The following is a 16,635-nucleotide window of genomic DNA, read 5'->3' as shown; positions in this document are numbered from 1 at the left end:
GGATCCATGATCTGGATTCACATTTTTGCACTATGGCAGCACCATGTAATGGGTTTTATTGCTCAGTTTGTGCGCATGATGACTTCCAGGAGTATCCCGTATAAAATTTCTGAGCGTCCATGACACGTGACACGACACATTGCGGGATCCATGGCTTCTGAGCTGCAATTCATTGTAAGGATGTGATCTGTGATTTGAGTCACTTTGGAGGGAACCCACTGTAAAAATCCATAAGTCCATAAAGATCAGTGGCAGGTACAGATATTCACTTTTGTTGCTGCTGCTGTTGCCGTTTGTCATTCCTTCTATCTAAATACCCAGAGGGTCCCTGCCTTGCGCCATGATTCACGACTCCCACCCCAGTGTGCTATAGTAATATTTATTTATGCCCCACTTCCCCCCCCCCAGCAGGGACTCGAAGCAGCTTACAGATAAAGCAAGAAGTGCTTAAAACGGGCAGAAGGGCGGGGACAAGCCCAATCACAACAAAAATAGCAGGGCACCAGTCAGTTCCCCAAAGCTTGTCTTCACCTGCGGGCGGAAGGACTGTAAGGAGGAAACCCGTCTAACTTCCCTAGGGAGGGACTCGCAGACGCTCCCTTTCTGCCTGGCTGGAATCCCCTAGGGTGGAGCCCGCTTCGCCTGCCTGCCTTCGCCCCGCCTGGCCCCGATCGCGACTCCTCGGCTTCGAGGGCGAGCGAGAGCGGCTGCTTCCTCTCCGCCTTCGCGGCCCGCCCCTTCGTGCTGCTTCCGCGCCGCGCCCGACTCCAGGTGGGCGCTCCTCGGGGCCGCCGGTGGTGGTGGACTGCTGCCCTGCCCGCCTCCTCCGGAGACACCTTCCGTCCAGCCTCGGAGCGCCCTCTGGGGGATCCCGCCAGCCGCGCGCCCTTCCTTCGCGACGGCAGCGGCGGTGGGCAATCAGACAGCCACGCCCCGGGCTTCTGCGAGAGGCGGAGGTGACTGCTTCCGACGGGGTCCCCGCGCCCTGCCTCGGCTCGCCGTTCCCGCAGCCCGGCGGCGCGCAGCCCTTGCGCTCTGGCCACCGTGCGCTCTGGCCGCGGCGCGCCCTGCGAGCCCAGTGCCGAGCTGTGATTTGGACGGGGCGGGCTTGGGGTTGGGCTGCGTAGAGCGAGGCTGCTGGCGGAGAGCCGGGGCTTCCCTGACGATACCCGCCTCTTCTTCTTCCCTGTTCGGCAGGAGCAGGCTGCGGCGGGCGCGATGGAGCTGGAGAGGTTGCACGCCGAGGAGGAGCGGGCAGCCCGGTCCCAGGAGGAAGAGGAGGGCGAGGAGGAAGGCCGGAACCGTGCGGCCTGCCTGAGCTGCGACAGCCTCCACAACACGGTGTCCAAGTGGATGCTCCCGGAGGATTCCCGGGCCACCTATCTGGAGAGAGCCAACTGCATCCCGCCACCCATCTTCATCCTGGGCATCAGCGTGGCTGAGGTACGGCGCTCTCCCAGGAAATGTTCAAAACTCTTCCTTGCTACCCGACCCCCGCCTAAGATCCCAACATATTTTTCACAATTTAGAATGACAGACAGAGTAATAGTCCAGGATGCCCTCTTCCCTGTGCGTGTGACAGTTTGAATCTGTGGTCTCATTTGCCTTCATGAGTAAAGTGTTTCCACTCCCTGTTCAGTTACTTGGGGCTCCACCTAGCTGTCAATTTACAAAAAAGTCCATGCCATGGTGCAGCCTTCATGGGATTATATGATTTCAGAATGCAAGGGTGGAATGGCTGAAATGAATCCTCTGACTTGTCAGGAACCTTGCGCTGGGAAAGCTAGTGTGTCAAGGAAAAGCAGTCCATCCTCCTCAGTAAAAATGACTGCTACCTTTCTATGTGCAGGGATTCTTACTTTCTTCCTATGTGCATATTTACATGCTCTTTTCTGAGCATATAAAGTTCATTTCAAGTTAAGTGTCAGTTAATTGACAATAGAAATACTATTGCCTCTAAACAGGGAGTAAACATTTTGCTTTGCTAATCTTAGTTTACATGACTTTGGATGAATTGTGTGACTGTATTTAAAGTAGAAATGGTCCAATGAGGGTCTGAAAAGACACATACCCATCCGAAAAGCTACTGCTGCTGAGGGATTGCAGGGTTCTTTCCCGTCTGCATCAGAAAGGAGCTCGGAAATCATGACTGCCAGGGTTCCTCTGGTCCACAGAAAGTGATGTGTGTATAGAAAAGTTATATTGTCTAAGGCTGCTTAGCAAGGCTCCTTTGAAACACATACTCAGAGATTTCATAGGAGAACACTGGCAGCAGTTGCCTTATACAAAGTAATGATAGTCCCATCTAGCTCAGTAGTGCCTGCACTGACTGGCAGCAGTGGATCTCCAGGGGTTCAGAGAGGGAGTTTTCCCCCAGCCCTCTCTGGGGATTGAACCAGGTTCCCTCTGCATATGCAGCAAGTACGCTGCTGCTGAGCCTGCCATAAAGGAAAACAAATATTGAGGCATGTGGTCCCGCAGTGCCACTAGTCTATGCAAATGGCTGGCTCCGTTAAGACAACGTAGAACATTTATTCCAAATAACAATGAAACTCGCAGGTGAAGAATACTTTTATTTTTATAAACATTTAATATTTGCAAAGGGAACATTTGCATGAGTTAACACTTCATTATCCCTTTGGAGCTGAGCTGGATGATTGGACTTTGGTCCTTACAGGCTGTGGTGCTTCATGGGTTACATTTTTTAATTCTTTGTTTTCTTTCTTTTTGTTAGGTTTGCACTTTTCTTTTCTTTTTGTAACAAATCAATAAAAATAATTGTAATAAATATAGGGGTTGCTCGTGCGTAAGTTGCCGCCACTCCTGGCTAGGTTGCCTTGTTAAACCTTTTCTGTCTGGACAGCCCTTCACTTCGTGGCTGCCTCAGTCGCTAGCAGAATCCGTCAGTGGGCGTTTCTTAAACCTTTTCCAGCATAAAAGCTGTTTGACGCCAAGTCTCCTCCTACTCTCCCTGCGCGGAAGTCTTCTGCGCAGGGAGGGCGTGGGTAGCGGAGGACCTGTACTCTCCCCGCTGGTCTCCGGCGAGGAGTCCTGGAGCCCCCTCGCTGATTCCCCCATCTCCCTGGTGTTACGCTGATTTCCTTCCCCAGCTGATGAGCTGCCTCTCTCGCTGCTGGGCCCTTCTCCAGCATCGCTTGGGAGCCTTGCCTCCACCTCTAGCTCCGATGTCAGTTCCCTGACAATAATTAAAGAGGCAAAATAAATAAAGGAAGACTCCTCTATCCCTTTGCCCTCGGTGCAGACTTCCTGTGCTCCTAAACTTTCGGATGCACCAGGTTCTGGTGACTCTGAGATATGGGCGAGAGATAGGTGGCAGCAATAGCCGCTCTGCCCTTTCCTTGTTTCCCTGAGTCCGACTGCAACTCTCTCTGTGTTTCTTTCTAGGTGGCCGTGTTCATTTATTACGCGGTTTCGAAGCCCCAGAGTCAGTGGCTCACCCTAGACTGGGAAAGCAACCAGAACAGTCCTTTCATTTACAGGCCTGACAAAAGGAAGGAAGCCTGGAGATTCTTGTCTTACATGCTGGTGCATGCTGGGTAAGCAACCCATTGCATTGATTGATGGGAAGAAGACTTGGCCTGTTTAAAATAAAACATAAATCCTGGTCTATGGGATCAATGCCTGGGTTAACTTTGGAAAGCGCAACAGAATCTAACAGGCTTTTAACCTCCTGGAGTTAAGAAATGATTCCCATCTCAAGGAGTTTAGTTTGGAATGTGCATCCCAGACCTAAAAAATAAAATAAAATTATCCAGTAGCACCTTAGAGACCATCTAAGTTTGTTCTGGGTACAGTGGTACCTCGGGTTACAGACGGTTCAGGTTACAGACGCTTCAGCTTACAGACTCCACTAACCCAGAAATATTACCTCGGGTTAAGAACTTTGCTTCAGGATGAGAACATAAATTGTGCTCCGGTGGCGCAGCGGCAGCGGGAGGCCCCATTAGCTAAAGTGGTGCTTCAGGTTAAGAACAGTTTCAGGTTAAGAACGGAGCTCCGGAATGAATTAAGTTTTTAACCCGAGGTACCACTGTATAAGTTTTTGTGTGCATGCACACTTCTGAAGAAGTGTATCTGAAGAAGTGTGCATGCACACAAAAGCTTATACCCAGAACAAACTTAGATGGTCTCTAAGGTGCTACTGGACTATTTATTTATTTATTTATTTATTTATTTATTTATTTCGACTGTCAGACCAACACGGCTGCCTACCTGAATCATCCCAGACCTGTTAAGCTATATGAGTGTCTCCCCCTCAATGAAGCTGGGATGAGTTATGGATTATTCTTCGGTGGTCACCCCTTTCTCCTAAAACGGTGCTTCTCTGGCTAAGCCTCAAGACAGCAGTGCACCTTCTATGATGTGATTAAGATTTTCAGTTTCGTGAGGCTTGGCCTTTAGAGCAGCACCCATTCAATCACAGCCATGGCACAAGTGACTGAGTGGGTGACTTGTTGAGTGCCCCACAAAGAAGGGCAGCAGGGTCCCCAAAGTCTTTCCTTTGCTGGAGACCTTGTCTCAGTTTCCATCTGGATCTCAACTGCCTTATGGCCCAGGGCTAAGAGAGTAGTAAGCGGCCTGTGTGTGTCAGCACCTGTAGTTATCATACTTAGCCTCCAGCACTTGAATGTAGGTTTTGGTTTTGTCTTAATCAAGATAAACATAAGTGCTGATTCGTCTTCTCCCTGTGCTCTTTTCCTCTGCAGCATTGAACATATCTTAGGAAACCTCTTCCTGCAGCTCCTCTTGGGGATCCCCCTAGAACTGGTTCACAAAGGTCACAGAGTTGGGTTGGTCTATATTGCAGGAGTGCTTGCAGGTGAGTGGGAAGAGATTGAAAAACAGGCAGCACAGTCATGTCTCTTTCTATGGGAAGCTGCCAGACTTGAGTGTTGACACTTGTGAGCATAAGACAACAGGCATGAGGATGGGCAGTGAGTCAAGGGGTGGTGTTTTGCAAGGTCACTGACTTTCAGGGGCATGTCCAGGTTTCTTGATGCTGAAGCGTGGACTGTTAGGCCAAGTGCTTGAAGGTAGCGTTGCCATTATTACCGTATTGCCCTGAATATAAGCCTCACTTTTTTTCCAAATTCCGACAGTGAAAAGTTAAAGCGCAGCTTAAATTTGCGACCTTACAAAAATTGGCTTTTACAATATTGCTGCTGAAACAGACATATGGTAAAATGGAACAAAAAAATTGTTTTCTTGCCAATTTGTGAGCTCGAGACTGTTTATTTGCCATTTACAGGTGTGAGTGCCTGCGGAATTGTAGCAACTGAATAGCAATTTGTGATTTTAGCGATTGTACGGTAACTTTTGCGGGCTTGCAAGATCAAAGGCTTAAATTGGCTGGAGTTACAATTCTACCAACCGCAGCAATTTTCAGCCTATAGCCCAATTTTAAGGGAGCAGCTTATATTCGGGTATTGTCTTTTTTTCTCCCCCCCCCCCTAAATTTTAAAGGTGTGGTTTATATTTGGGCCAATACAGTAATTAACCTGCCACAATCCTCTTCTCCCCACCACTGCTGCAGGTTCCTTGGCAAGCTCAGTCTGTGATCCTCTCCAGGGCCTGGTAGGAGCATCAGGAGGAGTCTATGCTCTCATAGGAGGATACTTCATGAATATTCTAGTGGTAAGGAGGTTGCTCAGGATTCAAGTGAAGTTGTTTGCAATTGGGGTTGGTATCAGTAAAGATATAACTACTCAAAGGTAGACCATACCTATATCGTTGTGGGTGCGAAGCCTAATCCTAACTCTCTTTGCTCTATGGGGAAACAATTCTTTTAGGCACTTAGTTCCACAAACCAAAGCCCTGTGAGGAACAGTTGAAACAGCTGGACATGTTTAGCCTGGAAAAGGGAAGATTAAGGAGAGCAGCTCTCAAAAAATTTGAAGGTCCATCAAGCAGAAGGTGGATCATACTCTCATTCTCTTTTGCTCCATGAGGACGACACCACAACTTTGGGGGATAAAGATGACAGGGGAGCAATCAGGAGAAATGCCTGAATGGCAACAGGTTGTCAACTGATGAAGAGGCTGTCCCAGGAGGTGATGGGCCATTTGTAGTTGCAGACCCTGCCCTGAGCAGAGGACTGGACTAAATCACCTTCAAAGTCCCTTCCAATAATATGATTGTATGAAAATGCAAGATACCTCCATAACCCATCTCTCAGACTCACCCAAATGTTTCAAAGATATAGGAGTCCCATACCTTCTCTCCCCTTTATAAAATATGTGTTTTGGTGGTGGTGGTGGTGAGATAACATCTGAATCATAGAAACATAGAGTTGGAAGAGACTCAAGGGTCATCTAGTCCAACTCCCTGCAATGCAGGAATCTCAGCTAAAGCTGTCATGACAGATGGTCATCCAACAACACCCTTAAGAGGTATGGGGTTGTTCAAAGGTTTCTTAATGTTTTTGTTCTTTACAGAACTTCCGAGAAATGATTCCGCTGTTTGGAGTTGTCAGATTACTCTTCATACTCAGCATAGGTATTTTTTAATGTGTCCCATTCTGATCTAATCTCTCTGTAAATCTGTAAGCCCATTTACTAAGCCAGCCTCTTTTTTCAGCCCCATGCTCACTAGGGCATACCTACAGTTCTTCTTTTATGTGGCAGTTTATTTACATAGCTCCTTATTTGTTTAATATCATGCCTTTTATCCCGAAAAAGCAGAGTGTCTAACAGAAAACAATTTAATACAGTCATAAAATAATAGTAATAATTCTACGTAATAATCCACAGTTTGGAAGCAGAACAAAGTCTGGTGGACTGTTTTCTTTTCAAAGAAGGCGACTGTCAGGGAACTGACATCGGAGCTAGAGGCGGAGGGGAGGCTCTCAAATGATGCTGGAGAAGGGCCCAGCAGGGAGAGAGGCAGCTCAGCAGATGGGGAAGCAAATCAGCGCAACACCAGAGATAAAGGGGGGCAGATGGGGGAATCGGCAAGAGGGCTCCAGGACTCTTCACCGGACACCAGCGGGGAGAGCACGGGTCCTCCGCTACCCACGCCCTCCCTGCGCAGAAGGCTTCCGCGCAGGGAGAGTAGGAGGAGACTTGGCGTCAAACAACTTTTATGTTGGGAAAGGTTTAAGAAACGCCCACTGACGGATTCTGCTAGTGACTGAGGCAGCCACGAAGTGAAGGGCTGTCCAGACAGAAAGGTTTAAACAAGGCAACATAGCCAGGAGAGGCGGCAACTTATGCACGAGCAACCCATACTCATTACAGTGACCCTTGCTTAACTTGGTTGTAAAAATCATTTAAAGGCGTAGCAATTACGGCTGAGCCATACAATCCAGGCTCTTCTTATATCTACAATGGTCTGCACCGCCACTACCAACTTCCAAAATTTGTCGTTTATATATAAAAAGATTGCTCTGATGTGCTTCCTCACTTGTGATACCATGATCAAAAATTTATCCCCCCCCCCATCTTCTCCCATCCACCCCTACCCCTTTTGTGATCGTGATAGCAAAGTATTTTTGTGGCATCCCAAATTTGTCCCTTTTAACTTCTTTATAAAATAAGTATTAGATTTACTTTCAATGTCTGCTTCCATAGGTGATACTGTGATGCCAAAGGTTTAGAGCTTTTTACGCCCACAAATTTGTTTTTTTTTTTAAATACTCATTTACTTACCATTCCTAGGGGGCCCCTGCTGTGATTCTGTGAGGCCGAAAGGTTGTTGTGACCTTCCCAGACTCCCAAAATATGTCTTTTTATAAAAAAATTAAATGGTGATGCACACTTCTACATTTTGGCCCTTAAGGACTTGACCCAGTGGGTCAATGTGGCCCTTGAGCTCCACTGTCCTGTCAGTGGTTCCCAGGCAGGGAGGCTGCTCCGAAGTGTTTTGAGGCCTTGCCCAGTTTCCTTCTGACCACTTGTCTTGTTTTCCTAGTTGGAACTGATGTGGGATTTGCTTTGTACAGAAGATTTATTCCCGATAATTCTGCGCCTCAGGTAAGCGTGTTTCCTGCAGCAGAGTTTCATCGGGCTCTCTCAGCTTTCTGCTTTGGGAAACTAACTTGGCATTCTCTTATTTCCCTTCACCAGATGCTCCTCCTTCCTTCAAGGGCTGAATCCTTCCGCTCTTCATGCTGTTGGCCTTTGGGACTGTATGATTTACCTGCGGCCTTCTTGCTCTCTCTTTTTCCTCTCTGGCACCTTACACAGGGTTAGAATGAAGAAAGGCCTGTTCTACGGGTCCAGCTCAGTGGCTGCCTTGGAGCTTCAAATAACACCGGAAGGAAGCTGAGGGGCACTTTGCATGCTGCAGGTTGCAGGGGAAAGTGGCTGGGTGAGGAAGCCTGAAGAGAAGTGGCTACATGCAGAAAGAGAGTCCAGGAACGGTTCCCACATGAAGATAGGGCTGAACGCTCTGGGGAATGCTCTTACCTGCGTGCTCTGTAGGAAAGGACTATTGATCTTGAGTCAGCCTGGCAACGCGTTGGAAGGAAATCAGCATGTTCTCTTGGTCCATGCAGAGCAGAAAGGGGGTTCCCAACTGGGGGGGAAGGTTCTGTAGCTGGAGTCAGACAAGCTGCCTAGGAAGGGAGACCTGGCTTCCAGCAGCAACCAAGACAACGAAAAGCAGTTTCTACTAGGGAGTGGGTGTGGGGCATGTGGGGCTCACTCTGAGGTGGGTGCCTCCCTCTTGCATTTGTTGTGGGGTCCTCCTGCCCCACCCTTGCAGTCTCCAGCTGGTTCCCCGTTTTTGTGGGTTCCCTGGAATTCAATATCCCCCTGCTGCATCAGTGCAAGCATTTCTCCTTGCCAGGTGGAATGGTCCACCCATTGGGGGTTCTCCCAATCCTCCAGAATGGATTTGGGGAAGGGGGAAGGTGGGAGCCCTATTACACTGGATAATGTGCTGGGTTAACCCCTTGTTTTTCCTGGCTGCTGCACATTGGCAGAGTTGTTAGAGCTCTTGGAAGCTCTTCTTGCAAAGTCCTTGACTTGGGGCCATTGTTCCTGCTTGCAGCCCCCGCCTTCCACAGTACAGACTGCGCTGAAGTCCTTCTGGACACTTGCTGGCAATTCTGCTCTGACTTTCCCTTGCGCTATACTCACAGCCTTTGTGTCATGACCGCTGCTTGATCCTCCATCCTAAAGTGGAACACCTGCTAAGTGTCTCTCTGTCTTTGTTTTTTCTCTTAAGGTTTCCTTTGTGGCCCACATTGCCGGAGGTCTTGCTGGGATGTCAATAGGCTATGTCATATTCAGCTGTTTTGATAAGAATTTCATTAAAGATCCTCGATTCTGGGTCTGCATAGTTGCTTACTTGGCATTTGTAGTGTTTGCTGTATTGTTCAATGTGTTTTTTTCACCAGCAAACCAATAGAACACCTGACAATGATTATGCAAAGCTTTAAAGGACAATATGAAGTGATTTTCTTTTCTATGGGTGATATTTCATTGCAACAGTGGTTTTTGTTGGTTGTTTTTTTTTAATCACTATCTTGCCAAAGTCAAATGTTGCACTTCAGTGCTCTGAAAATATTTTTTTTTTTGTATTTTAATATAAAACTGCAAGCATTTTCATTACTTCTTATGTTTGGAATTATTTTGCTGTGCCATAGCATATGCACAATATGATGGTATTTCATTCATATATGAGCTTGTTGATCTCTACACACAAATGCTCCTGCATGTGATCATGTCTTTCCTCCTTGAGATCAAAGAGATCAGTTTTGCCTGATTCTGTCCAGATAGTCTGCCATGTTCCGACTACAGTTGCAAGAGAAATAAAATTTTTGAGGGAAGGCAGTGGGGTGGGGATGAAGCAGATTTTTTTAGACCCATTTCAGTTTGGCTTTAGGCCTGCAACAGCTCCTGTTGCTCTCATTGGTTATTGAGAAAGGGGTAGGCGAGTTTTTCCCTGTGGATTCTTCCCAGCCTTTCAGTGGTTTTCTATACCATTGACCGCAGTATCCTCCTAAAACAACTCTGTTGGGTTGTGGGTGGGGTTGCACTGTTATTAAGGTTCCCACTAGAGAACAGCACTAGAGAACAACAAAATTCCCCTTCTTCACAACTGTTAATGTTACAGAATCTCTGATGTTGAATGAGGAAAGTCCCAGCCTTCAAATTATTCTAATAACTTGCCAAAACTTCCCAGCAACAGGAGAGGTGTCCTGTTCTTCGTTCTGGTTCAGTTGTTGTCCCTAAGTAGCAGGAGATTACAGATGACATGTAGCTGGGGTCTTGACTTAACTGAACCAATGTCAAGATTAATCCACTGGCTTTTACATTGTGTGTTCGTTGCAATATTTAGACAGCCAGTTTAATATAAAAACACTGCAAGTTAAGCCAACTTTAGGTAAGAAAAGCTTTTTTGCCGTTGGATCTTGCAACTAATGAATAAGCTAGGCTCTTTTAACCAGGCTTTCTTTGTGAATTGCAGGCACAAAATGGTAAACTTTGGAACATGTTGCTAACTCCTTGTGCATAAGTTGGTGCATATTTGGGAAGAAAACTGGGTGTGTTACAAAATGCACTCTGGAAGATTGGTTGTTTGCAGGAATAGCCTCAGCGGTTGTGGCACTGCCTTTTCATGTGGGGAATGGATATGATAATTACAAGTTGTCTGTCGGGGGTCCTGGCCAGAGCAAGGATAAATGACTCATGTCCTTTTATAGAGTCAGGAGGGAAAGGGCAGCAGGCTCTAAGCAAACAGGGTTCCTGCAGGGCTATTCAGAAGGCACTTGAGGACTTTGGGAGTAACCCCTTTATCCCAGCCAGCCATTTTTATGCAGCAACTATCCTGAGGTTCTTTTTAAAATACATTCAGCTCTGTCTCCTGAGGTGTTCTTGGCCAATAAGGTTAATCTCAGGCTGGAAGTATTGGGGATTGAACTTGGGCCCTCTGGATATCCCTGAGCTATGACTGTCCCTCACTGTACCTCAAAAAGTGATTCCTGAGTCTCTGCAAACACAGATACTAAAACAGGGAACATTTGTTTCCTGGAATGACAAGGAGAGGCCAGATCCAGTAGAATTATTCAGCAAACATAATAGAAGTAGGTATTTCAAGGAATAGGGTGGGGGAAGAGAGTCATTCAACGGACCAACTTCAGTTACTGAAGTTGCATTTAAAAAACGAGAGAAATCAGTTGCTGAAAGGCCTGTGGTGAAGGAGAGGCTGGCACAGAGGATTTGACTGCTGGGGCCTCGTTTCATTTAACTATGAAATCGGACGTGACCGATTGATTGCTACTCAGTGCCAGAACATGATATTGATCCGCTGCTGGGAGCTCTCTCCATCTGGTTGTTTGCTTGTCCTCTGCAATATGTTCCTTAAATTGTGCAAATTAATAAGGCGGGAGGAATTACAGGTGCTCATGGCTTGCTAGTAATTGGAAACCAGCTAATTATTTTTGTATGCCATTATTGTGTGCCTGTCTAATTCCGATCAGACAGGACTGTTCCATACCAGTGAAAAGAAACAAGCTAACAAACTGATTTAAATATTGGCAATGTGTTTAGTTATTGTTCTCTTCCATAAAGCAACAGCCTTCGTGCTTGCACTTTGGGCCCTGCCCATTTAGAAGCTGCGTAGATGCATATTGCTTGCCTCCTGTTTCAAAGAAAAGAATGCACAGGCTCCAAGGAGAGGACTCCAGAGGGTGAAAGAAAAGACACTGCCTTAGTTATCTGCCATGTGAAGAAACAAGCAATAAATGGTGGGATAAGTCTGCCAAGCTAGCCTAGCCCTGTACAGTATAGGAGCCTACCCTCTGAGGAGGCTGCCAGGGTGTCAACTGGGTTTTCTGTGGCCAGGACATCTCATGGGACTAGGCCCTTAAGTCTATTGGCATGCTCTAAACCAGGCAACCCCAAACTCGGCCTCCAGCTGTTTTGTGGCTACAACTCCCATCATCCCTAGCTAACAGGACCACTGGTCAGGGATGATGGGAATTGTAGTCCCAAAACAGCTGGAGGGCCGATGCCTGCTCTAAACAAAGTAAACTATTGGCAAGAACCCATTTCACTGAAGGCAAACCTTGCATAAGAACCAGGCAGGCTAGCCCACCTGAGACCCAACATAAAAAACCCCCACTCCTTTGGTCCCAGAGTTTTTTGCTGTGAATTGAACATCAATTTCACAACATCAATTGGTACTTCAATTAATTACCCTATTAATCAATAATCACTCCCAATTAAAACAAATAGGGTTTGTTGTTCCTTTCAGGTGATGGGCCTTTCTCTTGTGGAAGGTGAGCAGGGTACCTGATAGAGGCAGCCAAGGACAAATCAGCCAGCAGCTGATCTGCCTTTGCAGGCTACTCCTTGCTGTGCCTGCTGTGATGACGCAAACACAAACTGTTTACAGAGGCTGCTGGCAGGGCATGGGTGTGTGTGTGTTTGAGACTGCATTTTATTCCCAGGGAACTTTGTGGGAACCTGCCTGGAAAGAAACAGAGACAGCATAATTTCCCTTCCTTTCCAGGGGCTCAGGGTAACACAGCTGCAGGCTTACAGCAGTATGTAGTGCCTTTTGGACCTGGAACAAAGTTTTCTCCACCCCCCTGTGCTCAGATCTTCTGAGAACTGGAAGGATTTGAAGCATGTGGAGTTTTTTAGACACTTCAAAGCACTAGGGAAAGACTATTACTCTACATTGTCCCTTGAAGTCCAGGCTACCTCAATGGCTAGGAGTGCTGGTTCCCATCTACAGCTGGTTCACCAGCTATGGCTCCTTTCGGACAGAGATGACTTCGCCACAATACTCCATGCTCTGGTTACCTCCAGATTGGATTACTGTAATGTATGGCTGCCCTTGAAGGCAACTAGGAAACTTCAACTGGTCCAAAAGGGCTGCCAGTTCATTTTTGGGCTCAATTGAAGGTGCTCACACTACTTACTTAATTCATAAAATTTATATACTGTTTGATTGCAAAAAAAAAAACAACAACACACAAAAAAAAGCCAAACCTGAAAGCTGTTTACAACAAAACTATGAAATTATCAGTAAAAGCAGTTAAGTTTAGTGTTGTTAGCCGCCCTGAGCCCGGCTTCGGCTGGGGAGGGCGGGATATAAATAAAATTTATTATTATTATTATTATTATTATTAAACACCAACTATTTAAAGATTCAAAAAACCTTGATGAGTCCAAGATGCACCCCCACCTTGTTATTTGGTGGGCTGACTGGTCTCCTTGGCCCACATTTGGTCCTGTCAGAATATCTTCCTCTCTATATACCATTCCAGCCATCATTATTCAACAGCTTTTGCTGCAGGGCACAGGGAAACTTTTTTCCTACAGCAAAGTCAACATGAACTCTGCAGAGCCTCATGCGAACATCTCTTTCCCCTGCCCACTTTCCACCCTGTGACAAAATGCAGGCTCCACCCCACGGTTTCAGTGCCTGCCAGCTGTTTCCCGCCTCTTGTTTTGTTCACCATCTCATGTGATGAAGAGTTCCGGACAGCTCAATAGGATCGCACACAATTTTGTGACATGCTGGTTGACCTAATATATGGCCTTAATGTGGATTATGGGTTTCTTGCTACCTGTTTCTGGATATGGAATAAAAAGGAGAGCCATGGCTCACACCAACCTTGGTACCAATAAGGTGGTAAGAGATGCAGCCTGCCATCCTGTTATCCAGAACTGGGAGTGGAGGCCAGTTATTTGAACATAGCCTGGATGATTATTTCCTTTTGCCTATGGCAATTGTGATGGACCAGAAAACCCAAGAAGAAAAATAAACTGCACAAAGGCACAAGGGTTGATCTCTTCAATTCCGGGGGTTTTGCTTTTACAGCTTACATTTTGCTTCTAATGAAATTTTGAAAAGCAACTGCGGCTGCAAAGGGCTGATTGATTTATGTCCTCGCATTCCATTTTTTCCCATGAAGAAAAAAACCCCCGTACCATTTTGTAATGCCTATGGAATATACAGAAGGTGAACTAGTTGCAAGAATCCACTGGGCTTTCAGAATTTGTTTTCAGCTGAAAAGGTATGTGCACTATTAAAATAGTGAAACAAAATACAAGAAGCCACCAGCTTCTTTCAGGGAGCAAAGCTTGCAAAATCTGAAAATCTGAATTGTGGTCAAGATGCAAATTAATGTATAGTGCATTATATGCAACTACCTCTTGCAAATGACTGAAGATATTGGTAGAGACTCATGTAGTTTTTGTACAAGTAGAGATATCTTTCAATCTTTTGTTAGAAAGCTGGAGGCTCAATATGGGGGGAAATATTAAAGTATTCTACTTTTCAAAATGGAATTTTAAGGCTTCACAGTTCACCCAATGGAGGGATGTAGAAAGCATCCCGAAAGATCAGTATTGGGACCAGAGTTTTTTAACTTGTTCCTAAATCACCTGGTGTTAGAGATAAACAGTGAGGTAGCAAAGTTTGTTGATGATACCCAATTATTCAGAGTGGTTAGAAACAGTAATGGATGTAAAGAAGCTCCAAAAGAATTTTTCCAAACTGGGTGAATGGGCAGTAAAATGGCAAATGAAATTCAATGTAAACAAATGTAAAGTGATACACACCAGGGCAAAAAATTCCTAACTGCACATATGCCTGTGGGGCCCTGAACTGGCAGGGACTAACCAGGAACAAAGCCCTGGAGTCGTAGTCAATTACAAAGATGTTGACTCAGTGTGCAGCAGCAGCGAAAAATATAAATTTCATGTTTGGAATCATTAGGAAAGAATTGAAAATAAATTATCCATATCATGTTGTAATGCAAATCTGTGGTGCAAACACACTTGAAATACTGTGTACAGTTCTGGTTGCTCATCTCAAAAAGGATTTTATAGAGTTGGAAAGAGGCAACCAAAATTATCAAGGGGATCATTGCAACATTTGGGCCTTTTTCATTTTAAAGAAAGGCAAGTAAGAAGAGACATGATAGTGGCGTATAAAAATATGCATGGTATAAGAAAATCAATGGGTATGTTTTTATCCTTTTTACAGACCCTAACTATTTATTTAGAGCTGACTGGAGTAGCATTCAGGGTAGACGGAAGAGGTTCATCTGGAGTTGGTTGATAAGGGACATCTTTGCCTTTGTCATTTTCAACATATGCCCACCAAACACGACCATTTTCCATTTCTTTTTCTGCTCTGGCTTCTAGGGTCAGAATGGCAGCATAGCCATGGGAGACTGGAATTTCCTGGGTGGGATTTTGGAGGAAGTCCACATCCACTCTACCACGATTGGCAAGATCTGGCTGACCATCCTCTTCATCTTCCGGATGCTGGTACTTGGCGTGGCGGCCGAAGACGTGTGGGACGACGAGCAAGCAGACTTCATTTGCAACACGGAGCAGCCCGGCTGCAGGAACGTCTGCTATGACCAGGCCTTTCCCATCTCCCTCATCAGGTACTGGGTCCTGCAGGTGATCTTTGTCTCTTCGCCCTCCTTGGTCTACATGGGCCACGCCTTGTACAGGCTGAGGACCCTGGAGAAGGAGCGGCAGAAGAAGAAAGCCCAGGTGAGGGCTGAGCTGGAGGCGACAGCCCCAGAGAAGGCGGAGGATCGGCGGAGACTGGAGAAGGAGCTGCGGCAGCTGGAGCAGAAGCGCCTGAGCAAAGCGCCCTTGAGGGGTTCGCTGATGTGCACCTACCTGGCCCACATCCTGATGCGCTCTGCCCTGGAGGTGGCCTTCATGATGGGCCAGTACCTGCTCTACGGCTTCCAGCTGGAGCCGCTCTACCAGTGCCGCCGGCCGCCGTGCCCCAACGTGGTCGACTGCTTCGTCTCCCGGCCCACCGAGAAGACCGTCTTCCTGCTCTTCATGCAAGCCATCGCCGTCGTGTCGCTCGCCCTCAACGGCCTGGAAGTCGCCCACCTGGCCTGCAAGCGCTGCCGGGCCGGCTCCTGCGGCGCTTCGCCCTCGGCCCTCGGGGGCAGCCCGCGCGCCGCCCTGCTGGGCCAGCAGCCAAACCCCCCGCCCTGGGGACCCCGCCCGGACGACCGCCTCGCCCAGGGCCCACCACCCGCCGCCGACGCAGCCCACCAGCCGCCCGACCCTCGCAGCCCGGCGCGGAGCAGCAGCAGCAGCAGCAGCACCAAGGAGAGCGGCCCCGGCGCCGCCGCCGCAGCCCAGGCGACGGCCGGCTCCTCTTCCTCGTCCCGCTCGCCGCCGCCCGCCAATGGTGCCCGGCGCGGCTCCTGCAGCGGCGGCGACTCGGGCAGCGCCGTCTCCTCGGCCACGGCGGCGCCGAGCACGGCGGGCTCCCCGCCCTCCAGCACCGGCAGCGAGCGGGGACAGCAGAGCCCCCAGGAAGGGAGCTTCCAGCCCGGCCACGGCCGGACTCGCGCCGCCGCCGCCGAGGGGAGCCAGGCGGGAGGCTCGGCTCCCTGCAAGGGCGGCAGCGGCGGCGGCGGCAGGGCGAGGAGGAGCGGCAGGAGCGGCGGCCCAGGACTCCCCCCGCCCCGGAAGGAGGCCTCGGCCGGCGGGGGCAGCCACAGGCGGGCGCCCACGGACCTCCGCGTCTGAGCGATGCTCCTGGAGGGCGGGGCTGCCTTGGGGCCTTTGTCTTCCCCCTCCAGGGAAGGGCGGGATGTGCGGGGAGAGGCAGCACAACCATAGAGGTAGGAAAAAATAGAGTGCCCTCTTGCTCTTTCTTCTCCCC

At 48.1% G+C, this 16,635-nt stretch overlaps 2 protein-coding genes across 4 annotated transcripts; both read left to right on the top strand.

Annotated features, from left to right (window-relative positions):
• Nucleotides 1–645: 645 nt before the first annotated feature.
• RHBDL2 (rhomboid like 2) lies at nucleotides 646–9,575 on the top strand. Of its 3 annotated transcripts, none has more exons than XM_081017067.1 (8): nucleotides 646–771; nucleotides 1,198–1,443; nucleotides 3,406–3,557; nucleotides 4,728–4,840; nucleotides 5,555–5,655; nucleotides 6,456–6,516; nucleotides 7,930–7,991; nucleotides 9,190–9,575. In XM_081017067.1, exons 2-8 carry the CDS (start codon nucleotides 1,219–1,221, stop codon nucleotides 9,370–9,372), a joined length of 897 nt encoding a protein of 298 aa, XP_080873193.1. In that variant the 5' UTR covers nucleotides 646–771; nucleotides 1,198–1,218; the 3' UTR covers nucleotides 9,373–9,575. The 3 variants fall into 3 exon arrangements, with proteins under 3 accessions (XP_080873193.1, XP_080873194.1, XP_080873192.1); XM_081017068.1 differs by lacking the exons at nucleotides 646–771; nucleotides 9,190–9,575 and adding exons at nucleotides 780–956; nucleotides 8,085–9,148; XM_081017066.1 differs by lacking the exon at nucleotides 646–771 and adding an exon at nucleotides 816–956.
• A 3,536-nt stretch (nucleotides 9,576–13,111) lies between these two features.
• Nucleotides 13,112–16,499, top strand: GJA9 (gap junction protein alpha 9; the record flags this gene model as incomplete). Its single annotated transcript, XM_081016722.1, has 2 exons — nucleotides 13,112–14,390; nucleotides 14,547–16,499. Exon 2 carries the CDS (start codon nucleotides 15,153–15,155, stop codon nucleotides 16,497–16,499), a length of 1,347 nt encoding a protein of 448 aa, XP_080872848.1. The 5' UTR covers nucleotides 13,112–14,390; nucleotides 14,547–15,152.
• Nucleotides 16,500–16,635: the final 136 nt, after the last annotated feature.

The sequence above is a fragment of the Podarcis pityusensis genome, assembly GCF_964106645.2.
Source record: "Podarcis pityusensis genome assembly, chromosome: 8".
Lineage (NCBI taxonomy): Eukaryota > Metazoa > Chordata > Lepidosauria > Squamata > Lacertidae > Podarcis > Podarcis pityusensis.
This window is presented reverse-complemented; position numbering and strand designations above follow the sequence as displayed.

What these genes read in the sequence shown, in the direction of transcription:
- RHBDL2 (XM_081017067.1), top strand. Translation starts at nt 1,219, where the DNA reads ATGGAGCTGGAGAGGTTGCACGCCGAGGAGGAGCGGGCAGCCCGGTCC. An exon ending in ACTTCATGAATATTCTAGTG is followed by an intron (nt 5,656 to 6,455) that starts GTAAGGAGGTTG and finishes TGTTCTTTACAG; the next exon opens with AACTTCCGAGAAATGATTCC. An exon ending in CCGATAATTCTGCGCCTCAG is followed by an intron (nt 7,992 to 9,189) that starts GTAAGCGTGTTT and finishes TTTTCTCTTAAG; the next exon opens with GTTTCCTTTGTGGCCCACAT.